The sequence below is a fragment of the Pipistrellus hanaki genome, assembly GCF_964339955.1.
Source record: "Pipistrellus hanaki genome assembly, chromosome: 1".
Classification (NCBI taxonomy): domain Eukaryota; kingdom Metazoa; phylum Chordata; class Mammalia; order Chiroptera; family Vespertilionidae; genus Pipistrellus; species Pipistrellus hanaki.
This window is the reverse complement of record NC_140503.1, coordinates 128,091,572-128,116,195: the sequence shown is the minus strand read 5'-3', so window position 1 is coordinate 128,116,195 and position 24,624 is coordinate 128,091,572. Positions and strand designations below refer to the sequence as shown.

Below are 24,624 nucleotides of genomic sequence, written 5' to 3'. Positions count from 1 at the left end.
GATTCTAACTTTGTCATTGGTGTTTGCCAATTTAATTATAATATGTCTTGGCGTCGGTCTTCTGGGATCGATTTTTCTTGGGACTCTGCGAGCATCTTGGATTTGTGTGGGTTTTTTCTTCTCTATCTCAGGAAAGTTTTCTGTCATTATTTCTTGAAATACGTTTTCCATGTCTACCTCAGTTTTCTTTCCTTCCGGAACCCCTATTATTCAAATATTGTTTTGTTTTGCATTGTCCCAAAGCTCCTGTAGGCTCTCCTCCTCCTTTTTAAGTTTTTTTTTCTAGAAGCTGCTCTAATTGGGTATTTTTTTCCATCTTGTCTTCTCGCTCACTGATGCAATCCTCTGCTTCTTCTAGTCTGCTCTTGATGCTGTCTATTGAGTTCTTCATAGTAGCGATGTCATTTTTCATTTCATCTTGAGTCATCTTCATTTCCTCTTGTTTTTTTTTTCATTTCCTCTTGGGTCTTACTCATATTGTCAAATTTGTCTTCCATTCTTTTTAGCCACCTTAAGATCGATACTCTGAATTCTTGCTCTGGTAGGTTGCTTGCCTCTAACTCGTTTACTTCCTTTTCTGGTGATGCCTGCTTTTCTTTCATTTGTGGGCTGTTTCTTTGTTTCTCATGGTCTCTCTTCAGGATGTCTCTCTCCTGTGTTGACTTATCTCTCCTTTCCGTGGGTGGTTGAAGAACTCCCTTGAATCCACGCGTTTACGCCGATTGGGGCGTCTCAGCTGCTCGATGGTCTCCTCTGCCCCAGCACGTGTAGCGTTTGTGTCATCAGTGGGGGGCGGGGGGTTTAGAAAGAGGAAGAAAATAAAGATAAAAAAAAGTAATGAACAACAAAGACGTAACTATCAACAAGTGAATCTAAAAACCAAGAGAATTAAAAAATCTGATGAACAATATTAACTGGTGAATATAATAGAATCCGAGGCATGGAAGGGGAGTGAACTGACAATTCTCGGGGAAAAGGGGAGTGGGGGGGTGTGTGAAGAGACTGAACATAAACTGTGCATCTATGGATGAGGACAATGGGGGGTGGGGAAAGGGCAGAGGGTGGGGTGGGAACCTGGTGGAGGGGAGCAATGGAGGGGGAAAAATGGGGAACATTTGTAATAATATGAACAATAAAGATTTATTTAAAAAAATAAAAAAATAAAATACCAGACAAAAATAATGTATGTCAGAAGTGAGTAAAAGAAGATCCTTATATTATTATCTTAGAGGTTTTATGAAATGCAGACTTTAATAAATATACACGCTTTGATTTGTAAGTGCAATAATAAAAGGAATATAAATGGTATAATGAGGGCTTTGAGCCCAAGATGTTTGGGTCCATAGCTTGGCTTTAACATTTAGCCAGTTCTGTGACCTGGAGCAGGTTGCTGAACCCATTGTGAGTTTATTGTGAGAGTTTGTGAGTCTTAAATGTTAGCTATAGTCCTTTTTTGTCTGTTTGTTAAGCCTCACCCAAGGATATTTTTCCATTGATTTTTAGGGAGAGTGGAAGAGAAAGGGAAAGACAGAGAGAAACATCAATGTGAGAGAACACATCAATTGGTTGCCTCATGCATGAACCCTGACCAGGGCCCTGGCCAGGGGGGGCCTGCAACCAAGGTATGTGCCCTTGACCGGAATCTAATCAGGGGCCCTTTGGTCCACAGAGTAGTGCTCTATCCACAGAGCCAAACTGGCTTTTGATCAGAAAGAAATATAACAAAATGGTAATATATTGGGGCATTGAACCATAAGTGATTTTTAATTTTTCTACTCAGGGTATTTTCTTAAATGTTCTTTAATAAGTATGTATCACTTTCAAATGAAAAGAAATAAAAGAAAAGATATTTATCCAATGTTTCCATTTTGGTATTCACTTGGATTCTATGTTCCAATGTATCCAATTCATTCTGGTAATACATTTATTTCATAGTGTCCTATCAAAGTTTTAATAATCCTCATATATAATAAAAGGCTAATGAGCAAATTATCCCCTCAACCCAGAGTTCAACCAGGGGACTGGGATGGCCAGCCACCCATGGCTCCTCCCCCTGCTCGATCCAGCTACATTGGCCCCGATCAGGGCCGGCCAGCCACCCCCTACCCATGCATGAATTCATGCACTGGGCCTCTAGTAGAATTATGTTTTGTTACTCATTAATAATAGGTAATGTTATTACTAGTTTGTTATTATTTCTATTATTAATTTATCTATAATACCTACCCACCCATACTAGAACTATGGTGCTAAGAGATGCAATGACAGATAAACACTGTAGACTTCTATGTCTGTGAACTCAGTCCTATAGGGAGGCAGGGAACATGAGAAAATAGACTTTTAAGACAGAATGTGTTGAAATAAAATAAGTGGTGTGAGAACATGTCAAGAGAAGAAGTTGGAGAAAATGAGGAAAGGCTTCCTCTGAATTGATGTCAAGTTAAGCGAAGAAGGAAGAGTGGGAACAACATGAACGAGCCATTATTCCTGCCCTCCAAGGGACCTCCCCACCCAATTTAAGATTTACTTGGTAAGTCCTAGGGAGTTCTGCACCTACGACTAGTTCTGATCTGTTCAAAATTCAGCCCATGTCCCAAACTTTCCAAAAAGCTTTCCCTAATTTCTCTAGTCTATAAAATTCATGTTTTTTCTCTTCATGCTACTGGGTCCTGTTACTCACTTCATCATGAATTTACTTTGTTATCTTCACTGGGTTGTGGTATCCAGGAGGGTTGTATTATTTGCGGTTCTCCAGAAAAAAAGAACCACCGGAGATAAGGAATTTCCTATGAGGAATTGGCTCAGGCATTGATGGAGGCTGACAGGCCCCAAGACCTGCAGTCAGCAAAGCTAGGGGAGTTCCACTCTGAAGACAGGAGAAAACTGATGGGCCAGCTCAAGAAATCAGGCAGGAGTTCCCCCTTCCTCACAGGAGGGAAGCCTTTTTGTTCTAGTTAAGCCTTCAAGTGATTGGACAAGGCTCACCCACGTTAGGGAGGGCAACCTGCTTTATACAGTCTACCATGTCACATGTTAATCTCATCCCAAAACACCCTCTCAGACATACCAGAATAAAGTTTGACCAAATAGGTGGGAACTCCATAGCTGAGCATAAAATTAGCACGACAGGGTCTACCAGTGTTTCCCATCTCTTAAGGAGCATGAACTTACATGCCATGGACTTAATGTTTAGTCCCTTTTCTTTTCCCTGGACATGTAAGGCCTGGGCTCAGTCATGGTATCAGAGAACCTGGTAACATTCACAGTTTGGGGCAGTCTCAGCTCTTAGGCTACATTGCATGGAGCCATGGGCCAATCTAAGAAGCAGTATCTTAAGGGAGAAATGATGCTCTGAATTAGAATCAGATTCAAAATCCAAAAAAGTTATCAATGCAGAGATGAAGAATGTTGGGTTCAAATCCAGGAGAGCCCTGGTCAGTGTCTCCACTGATTGGAGTGTTGTTGCTGTACACCAAAAGGGTTTTCGAGTTCAATTCCCAGTCAGGGTGCATATGGGAGGCAACCTATCGATATTTCTCTTTCACATCGATGATTCTCCCCCTCCCCCCAACCTCTCTCTCTTCTTCTCTCTCTCTTAAAAAAAAAAATAGTCCAGGGGAGAGGGAGACAATTCAAAGCAAAAAGTATGAAGTGGAGCCAGAAGAAATCCCCAGATTTGGGGAGTGTATGAAATGTTTTTACTCTTGCTGGAAATGGGTAGGGGCTCATAGAGTCACCAGCCTGAACCTGATGTCTTCCTACTTTTGTATCACCCTCTATAGTATCATGTCATCTACAAAAACTGACAATTTTCACTTCTTTCTTTCTAATTTGGATACCATATGCATATATAGTCTGATTGCTATGGCTAGGACTTTGAGTACTATGTCAAATAAGAGTGGTGAAAGTGGAAATCATTGTCCTGTTCCTAATCTTAGAGAAAAAACTTCCAGCTTTTCATCATTGAGTATGGTGATAGCTGGGAGTTTGTCATATATGGCCTTTTTTATGTTGAGGTACGTTCCCTATCCCCACTTTGCTGAGCGTATTTTATCATAAATTGATTTTTTCAAATGCCTTTTTCTGCATGTATTGATATAATTTTTACCCTTCATTTTGTTTATGTGTATATCATGTTAACTGACTTGTAAATATTGAACCAGCTTGCATCTTGAAAATAAATCCCACTTGATCAACACAGATACAGCTGCAGGTGACTGAAGCTTATTTCTGCTGGGAAATGGGGTGCCAGTATAAAACAAACACTTGAGATGGATTCCTGCCGAGGTGTTAGGTTGCTGGGCATTTATCCATCTCCTCCCCGCCAGTCATTGGCTGAAGGTTGCTCCCAGAGACCATTATCTCTTGACATTTTTGGTCTACTCGGCAAGAGGTAAAGGATTCCTGAAGCAAGAGAAAGGATTCCGCAGCCTGCAAAATGCAGATCTGGCATTTAAAGTGATGGTCTTATAAAGTGGTAAAGGCTGAAGGATGTGAGGTAGAGCAGTAACCTATACATAATAAGCCTAACCAGGGGAATGGTTTCTAATGGGGCTATTTTTCCTGTGCATGATGGCTATTTTGCCACAGTTAAAACAATCAAAAGAACCGAACCAAGACAGGTACAATTTTAATGCTTCTGCAGTTATATTTTAGAACAGAACAGGATCATTAACAGATACCAAGTGGCTTCTGTGTTTCAGAACATTCAGTTGAAGTCTGCATCTTGAATTCTTTTGTAAATGGACAAACATTTACATGATGCAGAATGAAAAAATGAAATATTAAAAGATGATAAATAACACAAACAACAGAGGTTTAGTAAGCATAAATTTTCACTTTGTGGACTTCCTTGTCCTCACATTCCCTCTGTTTGTTGTAGTAATAGAAAGTATTGTCCCTTCTCTGAAGTTTCTTCACATATCCTGTCTCTGGCCAACGATCTACCTACACATCAAAAACCAGAATACAAATATTGTCATGCTGGGTTTATTTTATATAATATTTTACTACCAAATAGTTAAAAGTATAACACATAAAAAGTTAAAGTATAGAATTAAGTTTTAAAATACTTGACCTCTTAGACAGTATTGCATACATCCCAAAACACATCTTAATATATTTTTTACAGCAAAATAATTAATTTGGTGCTCTCTAGATTCCAATTTTTAGATTTAAATTTCTACTCAGTTGCCAAGATAGAAAAAAACACATTTTAAATATTCTAAACTTTATTTATATGTTTAAAAATGATTCCAAACATTATTACTTTTTAATTTCTAAAAGTAATACCCCAGGAGGGATTAGCGCTAAGCCCAGACCTCATTCTGAAAGCACCTAGAGCTGACTATTGATGGTGCGAGTGACTAAAGGAAGCAGTTAGACTTCATATATTTAAAGGGCTGGGTGTATTTTCTCACATTTATATTTCAAGTTTACTTGAAACTCAATTTTTAATAGAAACTGGACTGTGAATATAGTCCTCAACAGTCTTTCTTACCTTCCCCCACTATTCTTTCAAGTATGTCCTATTGCTTGAGAGAGCTGGAGAAGAATTTCCTTTCAGTTATCCTCTAGTTCTTTGTTTTATTTTAAACCTGCACCATTGAACAAACTCATTTTGTGTTCAGATTTATAGAGGAATAAAACTTACCACAGAAACTTGTTTTACTTGTTTATATTCAATTTCATCCCGATATCCTGCTTGTTGAAATCTGTACAGATTTTCAATCTCTTCTGACCATTTTTTGGCACGACTTATTGATTTGGGTTTCATTTCAGAACTAGCCATGGCTACAGAGATCTTACTGCCAATTAATTCTGAAAGATGTTAAGACAAAATTAATAGATGACATAATAGAGACAATTTGAAAGTCCCTTTAAAATGAACAAAGTTAGCATATAAAAATAATTAAGAGTCCAGAGTGATTGCCAGAGTTGGAAGAAGAGTGGGGGAAGATAGGAGAAGGTAAAAGGGAGATAAAAGGTAATAGAAGAAGACTTGACTTTGGGTGGTGAACTCATGATGCAATATAATGTATTATAGAATTGTACACTTGAAACCTGTATAATTTATTAACCAATTTCACCCAAAAAAAATGAATAAAAGTTAAAATACATATATTAAAATATAATCATTCAATTCCAAAATTGAGAAGGATTCATGCTCTATCTATACTAATAAAAGAGAAAAATGCAAATTGACAGTACCTCCATGATGCTGAGCAGCCAATCAGGCATGAGTATGCAAATTAACCCAACAAAGATGGCAAGTTAATTTGCATGCACAGGCATGGAGCAAAGACTGAAGGCTCCACCTGAGCAAAGACTGAAGACTGAAGGTTCCGCTGCGGCTGGAGCCAAGCCTGAAGGCTGAAGGCCTGGCTCTCTGTGGCCCAGGTCCCAGGTGTAGGAGGAAAACCGGTGCTGGTAGTCAGGGGAAGGAAGGCCTATTGCATGAATCTTTGTGCAATGGGCCTCTAGTTTTAGAAATAAAATAAGTCCTAAAAGATACATAGATAACTTTTTATTTCCTCATCAAATAAAATTGTATTCATAGTCATGGAGTGATATCCTAAAGGCTTGATACTAATTCTGTTGTTCCAGGCAATAGTTTACAAATTTTTGAAATCACACATTTTTTTTACTGCTCAGTAGAATGTTATAATATCCCACCACCTGTGCTTACTTTAGCAGCACATATACTAAAATTGAAACAATGCAGAGAAGATTAGCATGGCCCCTCACAAGAAGACACGCAAATTCATGAAGCAAGTCCTGCTCCAAAGAGGTATCACCTGCTCAGCTATAGTCACTGCTGGTACTCACAGCCAATTGCCTGGAGGTCAATTTCTCCCAGTGATGCCAACAGCAATCAAGGTTCAACTACAATAAAGACTAGACACAGAGCCCACACAGGGGTGCACCAAGAGTGCCCATTTCAGGTGTCTGGGGAGGCTACAAGACACTTAATATAGAAGGCCACTCAACCAATTTCATAGAATTAACAGCTCTATCTAATACATAGAATTAAACACAGGGAAGCAGCTAATATGCAAAGACAAAGAAACATGTCACAACTGAAAGAAATAGAAGTAAACAGACTACTGGATACAGGGTTCAAAACAATGGTTATAAGGTTGCTAAAGGATCTTAATACATTTCAAGAGACATAATTAGACTTTCAAGGATCTTAGTATGAATCTCAAAGACATGAAAAACGTCCAGTAAGAAATTAAGCATACACTAACTGAAATAAAGAACAATTTACAGGTATTAAAGAGTAGAGGATTCTAAGAATAAAATCAGTAATTTGGAATATGAAGAAGCAAAAAAAATCCAGTCAGAAGAGCAAAAAGAAAAAAGAATCCAAAAATATGAAGACAGTGTAATAAGCCTCTGGGACAACTTCAAGTGTACCAACATTAGAAGTATAGGGGTGCCAGAAGGAGGAGAGAGCGAGCATAATATTGAAAATCTATTTGAAGAAATAATGACAGAAAACTTCCCCTACCTTTGAAAGAAATAGTCTTATAAGTCCAGGAAGCACAGAGAGAGTCCCATACAAAAGAAACCCAAAGAGGCCCACACCAAACCACATCATAATTAAAATGCCAAAAGTTAATGACAAAGAGAGAATCTTAAAAGCTGCAAGAGATAACAGTATTTACCTAGAAGGGTATGCCCACATAACTCTTAGCTAATTTCACAACAGAAACTTTGCAGGCCAGAAGGGATTGGCAAGAAATATTCAAAGTATACTAAACCCTATGTATACACTATTAGAGGCCTGGTGCATGAAATTTGTGCACAGGGTCCCTAGGCCTGGGCCTTCCTTCATTCTGCACTGCCCCTTATTCAGTGCAAGTTGTAGCGAGCAATCGTACTCCAAGTCTCCTGGTGGAACTCCCAAAGGGACACTTTGCATATTGGCCTTTTATATATATAGATGCTTTTTCCTATACATAGCTACCTATTATAAAATTCAATTTATAAATTAGGCATAAAGATTAACAACTAATAATAAAATGGAAAAGTTATAACAATCTACTATAATCAAAGTTATAACCCAGAGGGCTAGTAAATGACGAAGGGGCAGGGAGCATAGAGTGTGGAGACACTGGATAAAGGGATGATTTATGTTCTGGCTGGGATGGAGCCCGCAGGCAAGAGATTTTATCACGCTTCTCAGATTGGCATGCAATTTAAAATTTATGAATTGTTTGTTCTGGGATTTTCCACGTAATATTTTCAGACCATGGTTAATTGTAGATTAACTGAAACCACGGAAAGCAAAAATGCGGATAAGGGATGGGGGGAAGGAGAGGAACTATTGTAATTATTTTGTGTGTCTGTATCACTTCTGGTACCCTGAAATTTATCAGGGGTAAAGTTTATGAAACATAAGGAAAGTGATCAGGAGTCTACAGGAAAAGCTTTTTCACCCTGATGCACCCCTAACACCTGTGAATGGAAAAAGAGAAGGAAAAAGACTAAGGCGGGGAGAGCTGCAGACTGCCCACGGGGATGGAAGAGACACTAAAAGCTGGGAACCCACTGACTGGCCCCTGGGAGGGACCTGATCGGAGGCCCAGAATCGCGGCCTCTAAAGGGAAGGGCGTGAGGGCAGCTGAGAGACTATGGAGAATCAGGATCCGAAACTCCAGAGATCAAACCCGAGGTAATACCAACTCAGAAGCAGCCAGGACGCGTCCCCAAACGGACGAGGAGCACAGACACGGGAGGGGCGGAGCCGGGCTTGGAGAGGGAGGAGGTGCGGGAGGCCCCCCGCGGAGCCCCGCCTTCGCCCGCCCGGCCCCGCCCCCGCGGTGACCCTCCCGGGCGGCCTGGAGAGGCGGGCGCCCACCTGGAGCTCGCAGGAGAGCGCGGAGGTGCCTGTGGTCCCCACTCGGGATCAGTGGGCTGGGCAGTCGACCACCTTGGTTTAGGAGGCCCCTGCGTCTCCTAGCAACGAGCGGAGCGCAGCCGCCCAAGTCCCGCCCCCCCGCAAGCGAGGCTTAGTACGCAAGCGCACCGCGTGGGCGGGGCTGCGGTCCCTGAGGGGACGCTCTGAGGTGGATCCCCGGGTGTGAGGGACCCGAAGGGCTCCACCCCCAGAAGGGGGAGAAAAGTGTTATTTGCTGATCTTCAAACCCAGACAGAATTCCTTGTTAAAACTGGCTCAGAGAGCAGAGACTGTTGTGGTTCTGTCCCTGATAGTAAATATCTGTCCTAACTCCCTTCTCATTTTATTGGGATTAAATGAACCAACCCACAGGATCCTGCATAATTCTTGACAATTACTAAACCTACAATAAAAGACATCTACAGCTTTAATTTTTCCTGACATTACCTTCATTATTACACTTAAAATAATCCGTTTATTCACATTTTCCAAATTTATTTCCTCAGGTTTCTAGATCTCTCTCTCTCTCTCTGAACTCTAGATTTGTATATCCCAATCCACTTAGTTGTCCAAAACAACCCCTTTTAGACGCTCCCACACCAGTTCCTTACAGTCTTCCCCTTTCAGTAGATGCCTCCCAGAGTTCACTTTCTCTTACCTTCCATATACATCCATCAGCAAAGCCTGCACGCCCTTTTGTTGTTTTTTTTTTTTATCCTTACCAGAGAATATGTTTATTTATTAAAGAGAGAGAGAGAGAGAGAGAGAGAGAGAGAGAGAGAGATAGATGTGTTGTGAGAGAGAAACATCACTAATTGCCTCCTATATGTGCCCGGTGATGGAACAAAAACCTAGGTATGTGCCCTGACTGGGGATTGAGTTCATAGACTTTGGGTACAATGGATGAGGCTTCAAACAACTGAGACACCTAGCCAGGGCAAAAACATACTGGCTTTACTGCTGCCACCCAAGTCCAAGCCACCAACATTTTATCCCCTCTGGTTATTGCAATAATCATCAACAGTTCTCTCTTGATTCCCATAGTCTATTCTCAATACAATGATCAGTGAGATTTGTTTAAAACATAAGTCAGGCCCTGGCCAGTGTGCACAGTGGTTAGAACATAGGTCTGAACACCTCAGGTACGATTCCCAGTCCAGAACACATATTGGATTGCAGGTCCAAACTCTGGCCCAGACAGGATTTGTGAGGGAGACAACCAATGGATGTGTCTCTCACATCAGTGTTTCTGTCTCACACTCTCTCTATCCCTCCCTCCTCCTCCTTTCCTCCCTTCCACTCTATCTAAAAATCAATGGGGAAAATATCCTCAGGTGAGGATTAACAAAAACAAACAAGATATAAGTCAGGTTAGGTCACTCCTCTGCTCACAATCCTGCAATGGTTCTTCATTTTATGGAGTAAAACCAGAGTCTTTACATGGCCAGCAAAGCCATGGGTGGCAGCAGTAAAGCCAGTATGTTTTTGCCCTTTTACCAAGACTGGTGCACAATCTCTCCTTCCTTGCTCTGTAGTCCTGGATCTAGCCATCATGGCCTTCTGGCTGTGCTTAGAGTAGTTCCCATATTGGGCCCTATTTGCAGCTCTGCCTGGAAGGATCATCCTCCTATTATCTCTTTTGCTAACTTCCTCATCTTCAAGTCTTTGCTAACTTGCCCTTCCCTATCTCTCTATTTTGCTCTTCTAACATGTTCTCTATCCTCCTTACTATATTCTAGTGTTTCTTTTTTCCATAGAATTGTCATCTAATATACTATTTAAATTGCTTGTTTTCGAAAACACACACACACACACACACACACACACACACACACACACAAACAAACAAACAAAAAACACCCACAAGATGGAGGCCTAGGTAAGTGCCTAAATTGCTGCCTCGCACAACAATCTCAAAACAACAACTAAAAGACAGAATGGACATCATCCAAAACTACTGGAAAGCTGGCGGAGTGGGAAATCTACAACCAGAAAGAAGGAGAGAGGCTCATGGATAAGGGGAGCCGCAAAGCACTGAGGTAGGGAGACATACGCTCAGAGGAAGGGCGGCCGAGTGCCTGGCTGGTGGGAGGGGAAAGGAAGCCCCCAACTGCACCAAACCCCAGTTCTGAATGCACTGAACCCCAGTCCCGGCCGAAACCCCGTGGACCCAGGCTCATACGGGTGGAGTTTGGACTGTAGAGAAAGGCACCCAGAGACTCAGAGACTGGGAGACTCGGGGAGCTGGGAGCCGCAGCAGGCAGGGTCTAGAGGTGCACGAGTGAATGTGTGCAGAGAGGTCTTACCGCGCAAGTTGCCGCAGCCTCTCCATAGCGGAAGAAGTTGGAAGCTCCTGACTGCACTGAATCCCAGTTCCAATTGTACTGAGCACTGAAACCCAGCTCCTGGCGAGCCCCTGGAGCACCCACACTCTTACAGGGGGAATTTGGACTGTCAGGCAGAAACTCAGGGGAGCATGGAAGGCAGAGGTCTGAGGTGTGTGTACAAGGGCAGGACTGACAGGAAGCCAAGAGTGTTGGCTCAGCCCTGAGATTCCACTCCATCCAAGCTGAGCACAGAGGCTTTTGAAATTTTGCAAGTCTGATCCTATAAGACTGTCTCCAATACAGAAGGTATCAGCTGATTCATCCAATTGGCCTGGAGGTCAATTCCTCCCAGGGATACCAACAACAATCAAGACTTAACTGCAACAAGGCTGTACACGCAGTACACAAAGGGGAGCACCATGAGTGTCTACCTCAGGTAACTGGGGAGGTTGACCCTCAGGGCCATATAGGACACCAAACACACAAAGCCACCATACCAACTCAGAGAAGCAGCAAAAATGCCGAGAGAAGGAAACAGATCTCAAATGAAAGAAATGGAGGAGAACAAAAGACTGAATATAGAGTTCAAAACCACAGTTATAAGGTTTTTCAAGAATTTCCTAGAAAAGGCCGATAAATTTAATGAGACCCTCGAGGATATGAAAAAGGACCAACTAGAAATTAAACATACACTGACTGAAATAAAAAATATTATACAGAGACCCAAAAGCAGACTAGAGGAATGCAAGAATCAAGTAAAAGATTTGGAATACAAAGAGGCAAAGAACACTCCTCTAGAGAAGCAAGAAGAGAAGAGAATCCAGAAAGTTGAAGATAGTGTAAAGAGCCTCAGAGACAACTTCAAGCAAACCAACATCAGAATTATGGGGGTGCCAGAAGAAGAGAAAGAGCAAGATACTGAAAACCTATTTGAAGAAATAATGTCAGAAAACTTCCCCCACCTGGTGAAAGAAATAGACTTACAAGTCCAGGAAGCGCACAGGACCCCAAACAAAAGGAATCCAAAGAGGACTATGTTGGGAGCTGCCCTGAAAACAGGGGACTTTTTCCTAGGAGGTGCCCTGAAAGCAGGGGTCTCTTGGTGGACACAGCTCTGGTAGGACAAAAGTCATAGCTCTCATGAGAACGTGCTGTTCAGCTTGTTTTGTGGCTTGTTAATGTAAAAATACTACTGACCTTTGTAAAGAATAACATATACTGTTTAACCTGCTGCTTGCTTATAGATTAGGAAACAATTCTCTGCTTACATACAGAAACAAAGAGGTGGTGCTGGGGAAATACTTAGCCTAAAGGCCAGCAGATATTTATCTGCTGACCTCTATCTCGTACCTCCCTGCTTTTGCTGTATAAAAACGAGCTAAGAAATAAACTCAGGACGGCAGTCAACCCAGACTCCATTCTCCTGTTCCCAGCTTGTTCTTGTCTGTCTTTTCTTATCCTCACCCCCTCATTTAGGTGTGGTACATCACTGGCTGGCACCGGCAGGACCACACCAAGGCACATCATAATTAAAATGCCAAGGGCAAAAGACAAATAGAAAATCTTACAAGCAGCAAGAGAAAAACAGTTAGTTACCTATAAGGGAGCACCCATAGGATTATCAGCTGATTTTTCAACAGAATCTACCCTGTTTCCCCGAAAATAAGACAGTGTCTTATATTACTTTTTGCTCCCAAAGATGCACTAGGTCTTATTTTCAGAGGATGTCTTATTTTTCCATGAAGAAGAATACGGTACACATTTATTGTTAAATGAAAATAAAGGAAATTTATTACCTGTATACGGAACGGTAGTACTGTAGTTGTCAACACAAACCAGACAAACTGTGAATCCTATAGTATCAAGAATTTACTCATTTATTCAATGACAATCATGTCATCATCTTCTGGAATATCATCATAACCATCCAATTCCTGAATTTCCTGGTGAATTTCTTGTGACTCCATTTCTTTCAGAATCAGTGGATCAAATCTCTCATGTTTAGCAATAGCACTGTCTTTAAATGAGTACTTCTTGTCAAGGTAGCCTGCTCGCAGTGCATTTGCAATGCAACTGTCAATGACTTTTCTCCCATGAATTCTTCACCCAAGTCACAACTTCTTGCAGTTTAGGTTTCATAAAGTTTCCACACTGATTTCTCTCCATTCTATTTTCAATGTAGTCACTAATTTCCATGGGCAAATTGTCTTTGAATGGCTTGTTTATTGCAATATTAAGAGTGTGGAAATAGGCCGTCCTTCCTGCGGGAATCATTATCTGATCTATTTTTTTTTCTTCGTGAAGAAATGTCTTCATGTCTTTAGCTCGGTGAGTGTTGACTGCATCCCAGACTAGCTGACCTCTTTGGCTCCCTCGCATAACAAGTGGCAGCATTAAATCGACCCACTTTCTTATAACTGCTTGTGTGGCCCAGGCTTTTTCAGTTTCATGAATAAAAACTCCCAAAACACGTTCAATCTTTTTCTTCTTGCCCTTAGAAATGATTAAAGGTGGGATTTTAGTGCCATCCAGACGAATTGCCAAAATACAGGAAACACGTGCACTTTTGTAAGCAGTGGAGGGAATGTACACTAAGGAGGCACCCCGCTGTTCAATTGTTGTTTGAGATGATTGGCCCATAAACACTACAGTTTCATCCATAGCAATCATGTTGGAAAGATTGTATTTAGAGAAGTCAGCATCATCAATAAAGGACTTGAATGTAAGTGCTCGCTTAATATCTTGAGTATCTTCCAACCTAAACAATGTTGTAGATTTTCCTAAAGACAGTTCACTTCGCTGAAGGAAATTATTCAGCCAGTGTTGTGATGCTTTGAAGTCTTCGGGGGCTATGTCAAACTGTGGTGCCATTGCAAGGGCAAATTCTTGAATCTGAGCCCTATTCACAACCAAAGCCTTTGCTCTCCTGTCACCAATCCATTCACAGATCAGGTCTTCCAGCTCGGAAAATAATGATTGCCCACTTGATCGACGCTTGCGCTTTTTAGCATTTCCCTTGTCCACTTGCTCAATGAGGTTACCATACTCTGCTCGCCATTTTCGGACCAATCGGATACTCAACATCTTCTCTTTGCAGAAAGCAGTAAGATTTTGGCCCCAAGAGTCTTCCATGATTCCTTTCTTGTACTCCACGGAGTAGCTTTTTCTTTTTGCGCTCTTTCAGGGGTAAAAAAAAAAAAAAAAAAAGGAATTGGGGTATCAAGGTGGGGGGAGGGGATCACTTAAAATGACACAGGGGTAATCAGAGGGGAGAATCAAAAATGGCACTGGAGAATCAGAGGGGGGATTACCATTTTAGTAACCCCTTTTGATCCTCCTGTGTCATTTTGATTGTCCCCTCTGATCCTCCTGTGTCATTTTAAGTGATCCCCTGCCCCCACCCCTGTGCCACTGAACACCTCCACCAGACATCCCCCTACCCCTTTATCAGACATTTACCCCCTGGGGCCTGCCTGGGGACTGTCACTGTGCTTGCTGGGGCCTGGGTCTGGGCTGGAGCAAGGTCTGTCACTGACTGAGAACCTTCAGTCATCATGAGGGCGGCCGTGAGCATCAGGTAGTGTCACCAGAGACAGATCAGCACTCAGCACCTTCGCAGCGTCCAGTCTGCTTTAATCCTCCTGTTCTTCTCCAAGCATCTGCGAAAGTCTCCTCCTCTCTCCTGCCCGCACTCACTGCTCACTCTGACCTCAGCTCCACCTCCACACAGCAGTGATATTAGGATTCCGCATAACGTCACTGGTTTACGGTAAATTAATTTTCATTCTGAGACAGAGCCTGGGGGGGGGGGCTTATTTTCAGGGGGATGCCTTATATTTCACTCAGAAGAAAACCTGTAAGTAGGTCTTATTTTCAGAGGATGTTTTATTTTCGGGGAAACACGGTATGCAGGCCAGATGGTAGTGGCAAGAAATATTCAAAGTGATGAATAGCAAGAACCCACAACCAAGATTACTCTACCCAGCAAAGTTATCATTCAGAAATTGAAGGTCAGCTGAAACCGGTTTGGCTCAGCGGATAGAGTGTCGGCCTGCGGACTGAAGGGTCCCGGGTTCGATTCCAGTCAAGGGCATGTACCTTGATTGAGGACGCATCCCCAGTGGGGGGTGTGCTAGAGGCAGCTGATTGATGTCTCTCTCTCATGGATGTTTCTAACTCTCTATCTCTCTCTCTTCCTCTTTGTAAAAAAAAAAAAAAAAAAAAAAAAAAATCAATAAAATGTATTTTTGAAAAAACACAGAAATTGAAGGTCAGATAAAGAGCTGCACAGATAAGAAAAAGCTAAAGGAGTTCATCACCACCAAACCAGTATTATATGAAATGCTGAAAGGTATTCTTTAAGAAGAGGAAGAAGAAAAAAGGTAAAGATCGTTGGTTGCGGGCACATCCCTGGTGGGGGTTGTGCAGGAGACAGCTGGTCGATGTTTCTCTCTCATCGACGTTTCTGGCTCTCTATCTCTCTCCCTTCCTCTCTGTAAATAATCAATAAAAAAAAAAAGAAAAAAAAGAAAAAAAAGAAAAAAGGTAAAGATAAAAATTATGATCAACAAATACATATATATCAACAAGTGAATCTAATAATCAAGTGAATCTGAGGAACAGAATAAAAATCTGAGGAACAGAATAAACTGGTGAATATAATAGAGTCAGGGGCAAAGAAAGGTAGTGGATTGATCATTATCAGGGGGAAAGGAGAGTAGGGGGTATAGGAAGAAACTGGACTAAAATCATACACTTACGGATGAGGACAATGGGGGAAGGTAAGGGCAGAGGGTGGGGTGGGAACCGGGTGGAAGGGAGCTTTGGGGGGGAAAAGGAGAAACAATTGTAATAATCTGAGCAATAAAGATTTATTAAAAATTTTTTTAAAAATTAAATTGCTTGTTTTCTAATTTTATTGTTTATTTTCTGCTAGCATGTAATTTTATAATGACAGAGATCTTAGCCCAGCCTGTGTGGTTCAGTGGTTGAGTGTCAAACCTATGAATCAGGAGGTCAAGGTTCAATTCCCTGTCAGGGCACATGCTTGGGTTGCAGGCTCAATTACCAATAGAGGGCATGCAAGAGGCAACCGATCAATGATTTCCTCTCATCATTGATGTTTCTATCTCTCTCTCCCTCTTCCTTCCTCTCTGAAAAAAAAAAAAAAAGGACAGAGATTTTATTAATGAAACTCCTAGAACAGTGCCTATTACACAGTAAGAACTAAAGCAATACATATTAAATGAATCTGTTTTACTACCACTACTACCATCCCCACCAAGGCCACTATGACACTGTGGAAGCAATATACCATGGTAGCCAGCAGTATGGTGTCTAAGTCATGACCTTAGATTTGAATCTGGGTCCTAACACTGGCCACATAACTTTCTGCAAGTTACTTAACTGCAGTTTTCTTACCTATAAAGGGAAGACAAAAACTGTACCTATCTGATGGAATTCTTATACAGATGAAATAACAAATATAAACCATTTGGACAGCATGTAGAACTACATAACTGATAGGTGTTTTATTTCCATTAGAATTTACACTCATTACCACATAGGTATTTCTCTGCTTTGTTCACTGCTGTATCTTTAGTGTCTAGAACAATATCTGGCACATAGTCAGGGACTGTTTGTTGAGTGAATCAGTGAATCCACACTATTTTAAAAAAAATATATTTTATTGATTTTTTACAGAGAGGAAGGGAGAGAGATAGAGAGCTAGAAACATCGATGAGAGAGAAACATCGACCAGCTGCCTCTTGCACACCCCTTACCGGGGATGTGCCCGTAACCAATGTACATGCCCTTGACAGGAATCGAACCTGGGACCTTTCAGTCCGCAGACTGACTCTCTACCACTGAGCCAAGCCGATTTTGGCTGAATGCACACTATTACATTTCCAGGATGCCGCAATCTGCACGATGAGGGTTCAGGATCTGAAGGAGGAACCGATGCACAAATGAAAATACTATACAAGAAATATGAATTTAGAAGGCATGGGCGTCCAGGTGGAGACCTCTCTCTCGGAGAGGCACACTAAAACCTGGCTTATCTGCTTTTTATTTAATTTTAGATACTCATTTTGCCCTCAGTAAAGCACAACACACAACTAACAGACAGAGTCTCTAAGATCAATAAAGAACAGTAAGGTTCAGTAAATATTTACTTTGAGGCTAGTAGGTCAAAGTAACTTTTTACTGAATATTTACTGAGCCACTATCTCAACTGAACAATGTGCTTGGTGTCAGCCTGCCAATGCCCAAGGCCCAAAGGCCTCCCACAGCCCTTGGTGCACTCTTATGACAGTATTGGCAACGGTGGCTATTGTGATAACTTCCTACCCAGACTCTCTGCCCCACATTGCCTAAATGTTCTTTCTAACTCAGCTCCAGTGGTTCTTAAATTTTAGGGTCTATCAGAATCTCCCGAAGGGTGAGTTAAAACAGTTTGCTGGGCCCCATATCCAGACTTCCTGATTTAGTACATCTGGACTGGGGTAGAGAATTTTTATTTCCATCAGTTTCCCATATACTGTTGGTGATGCTTTTGTAGGGTCCACACTTTGGGAAATACTGCTCTAATCTAACATAACTACCCAGCCTTCCTACTGCCACTCAAATTAAAGTTTAAAGTCTTTGGTTTGTGTACAGGCCCTCCTGGTCTATTCTCTTCTTATCTGGTTTAGCCTTGACTACCCTTGTTAAGTCCCTCTTATTTCATCTCTTTTGAGCCCAGCACTTTGGTTAAAAAGAACTATTTTCAGTGCCAAGACTGAATGAAAGCTCATTCCAGAGACTTCCACTGTTCTGGATGCTGAACTCAAACTCACTTTCTCTGCTCAGTTTTTCTGATGGCCCTTCCTTCTTGCAGAATTGAATTTTCTCCTTGGTCTCCATACCACACCTTGAGCGCACTTCCATTCAAGTACTGTAAAACTTTTTTCCATGAGGTTCTTTTCTGCCAGACTGTGAGCTCTTAGGATGCCATAGCTGATTGTTGTATGTACTTCCAGGTTCAAGTACAGTGCCTGGCACTTAGTGGATGCCCAGTAAATAATAATAGTTAGCCAAAACTGGTTTGGCTCAGTGGATAGAGCGTTGGCCTGCAGACTGAAGGGTCCCAGGTTTGGTTCGGTTCCAGTAAGGGTCAAGTACCTTGATTGAGGGCACATCCCCAGTGGGGGTGTGTGTGTGTGTGTGCGCAGGAGGCGGCTGATCGATGTTTCTCTCTCATCGATGTTTCTGACTCTCTATCTCTCTCCCTCTCTGTAAGAAATCAATAAAAAATATTAAAAAAACAATAATAGTTAATATTTATTGAACACTTATTATTTTCCAGGATGTTGGGTAGCTCACCTTCATCCTCCCCTCCTTCTCTCCCTCCTTCTCTCCCTCTCTCCCTCCCTCCCTCCTTCCCTCCCTCCCTTTCTTTCTTCTTTTTGTCTAGTTGAGATAATCATCAGAATGGATTGTGCTGATTCACTCAGAGAACTCCCCCCAACCCCCTGGTTTCTTTGTCCTGCTTTCCCCTTCCCTTATAAAAACAGCTGCCTGCACTGAGATGTTAAGATGGTCTTTAGGATGGGAGTCCACTATCTTCTCAGGCTAATGGCACTAGAATAAACCATCTTGCCTTACATCCGCACCTGTCTCTCAAGTATTGGCTTTCAAAGTGGTGGTCAGCCAAACCTGAGTTCAGTATCAAGTGGACAAATAAGAATATGAGTATTTTCTTTACCTGCCTTGCCAGGAGCTCCAAATTCTGTCAGAGGTAGATACACTACTAGACAGTCTCTAGCTACCAGGCTCACTGCAGAATTTGTCTTTGGGTATAGATAACATAGCCAAAGGGATAGCCCTCTTTTATTTAAGACAAACCATCTTAGTGTTGGTGATAATGTACTAGCAGAGTGCTTTAGTCAAATTAGTGATTATGGTGTCCATACCTCTTTATCACCACCACCATTCTTTTTCTTCTTTTTTTTCTCCACCTTCACCACCTCCTCCTTAAACACACACACACACACACACACACACACACACACACACACACTTAATGAGAATCTGTATTTAAATAGAACTCTGAGTAGCATGGCTTCAGGAACATGTTGATAGTCTCTGAGGGTGGCATTTTGATTCCTGATTCCCCTGGTTAGAATTCAATTATTCCTGAATTTATTTCTATATTATTTTTTGTCTCTGTGGAAACATTCCTTTAGCATGTTCTGCAAATTTGTTGTCTCGAAATAGATTGGTAACTACTTGAAGGCACATCTTAGTTTCCTATGTAATCACTGCAAGGCTTGTCATTGTGCTATGAACTCCCCCCAACTCCCCCCAACAAAGCGTCAAAAGTGTTTGAGTTGTTTGTGATTGTGGTGTGTGAGATGTGCTGGAAAGGACACAATATATACTATTGTGACTATTTGGTGAATCAATATTTTAACAAATCTTTTTATAAAGTGGGTTTAATGCTTAAAATCCCCCCCCCCACCATTTCTTTTTCTTTTATACTGAGAAGGCTAAAAAGGCTAATTCCAACATAACCCTGATAATTGGGGGTGGGGGGGTGGGGCGGTGGGAGGGGTAGCAATTTGAATCTGTGCCAGCAAGCCCAGTGTACATTCTTGATAACCTATAATTAAGTCATTGCCTCTTTCCCAGAAACTGGTCTTGCTGAACCTGTTACCTAAATGCTCACATTTCACAGAACCCATCAAGTGTGAACAGTGCACAGTCATGGGGAGGAAGGGGATTATTAGTGCTGGTGCCAGGCCAGACCATTAATATGGCCTGGAGACCCCAACACCTGTGATCTTCTTGCAAACCCCATGAAAAGGACCTGAAGCTAATCCATATTTGAGGGACAAAGACACCAGAAAGATATAAAAGAGAAGCCTCCTGCATGTTACTTTTCTCAGATTGCTGAAGTTATTCCGATGAGTCTGCCAGTGTAAATAAACAGTGTGACTCCTTTTCTCTAAAAGTGTTGCTTGGTTTTTCTCTGGTCTTCTGCAACAGTACAACTTTGAAAAAATAAGAAGGGTGGTGGAGAGGGGAGGGAAGTTGGCAGCTAATGTATCCTTGGGATCTTTACTATATGCCCTAAGAACATGCAGCTGAGTTGTGATCCTCAGAGGGCGTGTATTTATTTACTCAGTTTGGAGTTATAAATGGAAGCGGGAATTAATAGTTATTGAATCTACCATGAGTCAGATACAATTTTTTTCTCATACCATCCTCATGGTTATTCCATACGGTTGTTGCTGGGAAAAGAAGGGAAGCTGAGCTCGGTTTCAGGCTATCAGTGGATAAGCAGGAAGAGGAACACAGTCTGATTTCAAGAGAAGCTCTGCATCTCCCACCCCCTTCTCTTCCTCTCCCCCTACCCCCGTCCCCCATGCATCTCCCCACTTTGCATCATTGTGTGGAGCCGCCTGCTACAGTGCTCTTTCCCTTTGGGCTTGTCTCCCTGCACAGGCACCGACAACTCTTCACCAAAACTACACCGTGCTGTGTCAGTGGTTTCCGGCAGAAGTCACACGCCTAGCTACACCCTCGATCTAACCCAGCCGCCCCAGCCTCGCCGGAGCGAAACGCAATTCTGACATTTAAACCCCCAGGTTCCGGGACAGCGGAAAGGCTCTAGGCACCGCCCTCTTCGCAGGGCTTCTATGATTGGGCGAGGCTGAGCCCGGCTGGCCAATGGTGAGGCGGAAGCAGCTTCCCGGAAGTGGAAGCGCGGCCAGGCATTCCTGGACCTGGGCGGCAGGCTTCCGGGCGGATCTATTGCTCCGGGGTTGGCTGGCGCTATGAGTTCCTTCCAGGGACAGATGGCTGAGTACCCAAACATCTCCATAGATCGCTTCGACAGGGAGAATCTGAGGGCCCGCGCCTATTTCCTGTCGCACTGCCACAAGGGTGAGTGAGCGCGGCGTGCCGTCCGCTCCCTGGGACCCCCCTCCCCCCGAAGTCGCCCGGGGGCCGGAGAGGAGGGACGTCAGGCGGGGGTCCGGGGCCTGGAGCGAGGGGCGGCGGGCTCTGGCAGCCCCGAGGGAGACTAGCAACTGCACCTTGTCCCCATTCTGGCTCTTCAGTCTCTGAGGCTTTATTTTCCCATCTGTACAACTGCCAGGTGCGCACTGAAACCAGGCAGTTTATCTGGCACAACAGTTAGGTTCTGGAGGCGCTCCTAGCGGCCCATAGGCAGAGGTAGGCGAGGATAACTTGCTTCTCCCGCACCCTCGCTACTGCGTTATGAAGGAGAATGTGATGGAATTCTGCCACACTCCCCACACATTAACAGGTAGGCACACTGTCTCTGAAATCAAGCTTCCTGTCAGCAAACTCACCAACTGCAAGCCACCCCCAAAAAACACACCACCCCATCTCTTAGATAATTTGTCCACATCCAATAGAAAAGGTTCATTTTCATTTGCCTTGTAGATGGCCAGGTCAGGCAACCAGAATGGTAAGATTTCACAGCTGGATGCGGTTAGGGATGAAGCCTGAAGCTTCCACCCGTAAAGATAAGGCCTCCAGACTAGACGCTCTAGGCAGGGCAGAGTGTCTTTAAAACATTTTAGCCAATCTCCAGAGGTGGCATACCGCTAATTTCACAGCCATTGTCCGTCATTAATACTTGTTATGCTGATTAATGAGTCACTAACTTCACCATGGAAAGCAGTTTTAACATTCATTATGCTAATTAGCACAGCCTAAGGCCTGATGAGAGGTGAAGATAAGCTTACAGCACTCTAGTAGCTGCTGGCAGGACTGTGGGCCTCCAGAGTGGCTTGAGAAGGATATCCCATCCACTCTTGAAGACTGAATTAGAGCATCCCAAACACGCATATCATACCGTGTAATTTTAAGGTAAATTACAGATATTGAGCATTATCCTTCCTCACAGGTTGTCTTGTGTGGAATCAATCACTTTAATCTGGTGTAAATTGTTGACCGTAACTGCTTTGGGGAAACACTTCTTTCTTGCTCAAAGCCTCCAATTATCTATCTTTAATGAAAAAAATCTGAGGCCTCTCTCAATTTGCTAAGAAGCTCTGTGAGCCTCTTTAAGGGTCTTTCTGCTTATTCTTGAGAATAACTTTTTTTTTTTTTTAATTGAGAATCTGCTGCTGGATGCAGATGCCCCTGTTTTTTCCCTTTTGTGTTAAGTCTCACTGGAGTTTTTGAATGTGTTAGCTGTGATTAAAATATGGCAAAGGGGCTTACCTTTGGGCTTAGGGGTAATGAGTTTGGAGAAAGAATTCATCTAAGAATTCTTAAAAAAATTCTAAGAATTTGTGAAATCAGCCGAAGCCGGTTTGGCTCAGTGGTAGAGCATCGGTCTGTGGACTGAAAGGTCCCAGGTTTGATTCCGGGCAAGGGCATGTACATTGGTTGCGGGCACATCCCTGGTAGGGGGTGTGCAAGAGACAGCTGGTCGATGTTTCTCTCTCATAGATGTTTCTAGCTCTCTATCTCTCTCCCTTCCTCTCTGTAAAAAATCAATAATATATATATATATATATATATATATATATATATATATATATATAAAGAATTTGTGAAATCATCTTAATTTTTATGTTGAAGTCAGAAATTGCTTCTCAAGAAATTTATCATGTCCCCTGTTCTTGAATTATGTGTGGGTCTCTTTACTCAACCAGGGGTGTAAACTCATCAAGGGCAAGCACTCAACTTCTGCTTTGCCTCCTGGTGGTTTATAACAGAGACGTTTTGGATGTTCTGTGGATCCCTCCCTCCCCCCCCCAATTCATATGTTGAAGCCTTTAACCCCAATGTGATTGTATTTGGAAATACCGCATTTAGGAAGTAATGAGGTTAAATGGGGTCCTAAGGTGGGGTCCTAATTTGAAGAGGAAGAAATCCCTCTTTCTCTCTCTCTCTACACACACACACACACACACACACACACACACACTCCCCTACCCCTAGGAAAAGTCATGTGAGCAGACAACAAGAAGGTCTGCAAGCCAGGAAGAGAGGTCTTATTAGAATCCAACCTTAGACTTCAGCCTCTAGAACTCTGACAAATTTCTGTTGTTTAAACCCCCAGTCTATTGTATTCTGTTATGACAACCAGGGCTAGTCACCCACTGTTGGGGAGAACCCCTCTGGGGACAGCTTATGATTTATTCTGGCCAAGGAAGAAGGGAAGGGCCCAGAAAGGAGTCTTTGGGTGCACTTCTAGCAGCACAAAGCCAGGGCTGTCATAACAGAATACCATAGACTGGGAGTTTAAACAACCACCCTTTGGTGCAAATATTACCTGTGTTTAAATGTCATCTTTCTGTGTCTGTTAATTTGGCAGACTAATACATAGTATCTGATAAAATCTATGAACCAGTTTGCTAGAAAAGTTGCACATAAGCATGTTAATATCACATTTTGATACAATTTGGGGTAAGCCATGGATCTGCACTGGACCATCTGGAACCCAGTGCTGTGCTTGGAGTGGGATAGACTTTACTAACCATCGGTGAGGCCTGGTGGAAGAGAGGACCCGTGGCCTGAGATAGTCACCCAGTGCTGGGGGGGACCCCTTCAGGGGACAATTTGTGATTATTTATTCTGGTCAAGGGAGAAAGAAAAGGCCCCAGAAAGGAGTCTCTGGGTGCACTTCTATCAGCACAAAGCAAATTCACTCAGGCTCTGCTGGCCACTAGTCAGGAAGGGACCTGGAGAGCGGGTGGGGGTCTTGCTGAAACAGAGTGCTGCCTACTGACTTAGTTCCAGAGCAGGAGCAGAGTTCTGAATCTGCCTCTTTTTTGCCATGGCATAAACTCTCTGGAATCCCTAATTACTGAGATTCCCGCCTTCCGGTCACCTGTTGGCCCTAAACACCTGTGCCAGGAGTGGTCTGAGAAGATTCACCCTCCAAGGGGGCAGGTGGATTGTCCTTTGGAGGCACCTGTCTAGTGAAGGCCTGCCACGTGTGGTGTGGTGACTGCCTTGTGTTCACTGGAGTCAAGGATCACCACGTAAATACCAAGTCACGTGTATAGGTGATAATTAGGATAATTAGAATTTGTTTGATTTAACTAAACAATTTAGAAGTATTTGGTCATTGTTATCTAGGCCCTTTGCATGCTCAAGGTCAGAGTGCATTAGAATGCACTCTATATTTAATGTGCTATTTCGTGTATATGTTACTTGTGTTTAAATGTCATCTTTCTGTGTCTGTTAATTTGGAAGACTGTGGAGCAAGCCTGCGTGGATAGAAATATCCCACTTTTCAACCCAGCAATCACACTAGGCTTGAAGATAACACAACTCTTCTTATTCTGGGCTAAGCCTGAAGGATTTCCTGGAGAATTCCATGGAAGCAAGCTTGAATTTCAAGATGGACTAACTTAAGTG

At 42.7% G+C, this 24,624-nt stretch overlaps 2 protein-coding genes across 5 annotated transcripts in view; one reads left to right on the top strand and one right to left on the bottom strand.

Moving 5' to 3' along the window:
- Nucleotides 1-4,617: 4,617 nt before the first annotated feature.
- Nucleotides 4,618-8,981, bottom strand: MEIG1 (meiosis/spermiogenesis associated 1). 2 transcript variants are annotated; one of them, XM_084869159.1, is made up of 4 exons: nt 8,867-8,943; nt 6,318-6,503; nt 5,654-5,820; nt 4,626-4,947 (listed from the first exon to the last, which is right to left on the bottom strand). In XM_084869159.1, the coding sequence occupies exons 3-4, from the start codon at nt 5,789-5,791 to the stop codon at nt 4,819-4,821; spliced, it is 267 nt and encodes an 88-aa protein (XP_084725285.1). In that variant the 5' UTR covers nt 5,792-5,820; nt 6,318-6,503; nt 8,867-8,943; the 3' UTR covers nt 4,626-4,818. The 2 variants fall into 2 exon arrangements, with proteins under 2 accessions (XP_084725284.1, XP_084725285.1); XM_084869158.1 differs by lacking the exon at nt 6,318-6,503 and having other exon boundaries at nt 4,618-4,947; nt 8,867-8,981.
- Nucleotides 8,982-20,982: 12,001 nt separating this feature from the next.
- The window catches only part of DCLRE1C (DNA cross-link repair 1C), a 41,947-nt gene continuing 38,305 nt past the window's right edge, over nt 20,983-24,624 (top strand). For all 3 annotated transcript variants that reach the window (XR_014793550.1, XM_084868394.1, XM_084868395.1), the window contains exon 1: nt 20,983-21,162. Coding sequence is in view for 2 of the 3 variants with exons in the window: in XM_084868394.1 (XP_084724520.1) it covers nt 21,054-21,162 (109 nt within the window). In the remaining variant the exon portion in view is untranslated. The remainder of the gene's footprint in view (nt 21,163-24,624) is intronic.

What these genes read in the sequence shown, in the direction of transcription:
- MEIG1 (XM_084869158.1), bottom strand. Translation starts at nt 5,791, where the DNA reads ATGGCTAGTTCTGAAATGAAACCCAAATCAATAAGTCGTGCCAAAAAA. An exon ending in AAGTAAAACAAGTTTCTGTG is followed by an intron (nt 4,948 to 5,653) that starts GTAAGTTTTATT and finishes TTTGATGTGTAG; the next exon opens with GTAGATCGTTGGCCAGAGAC.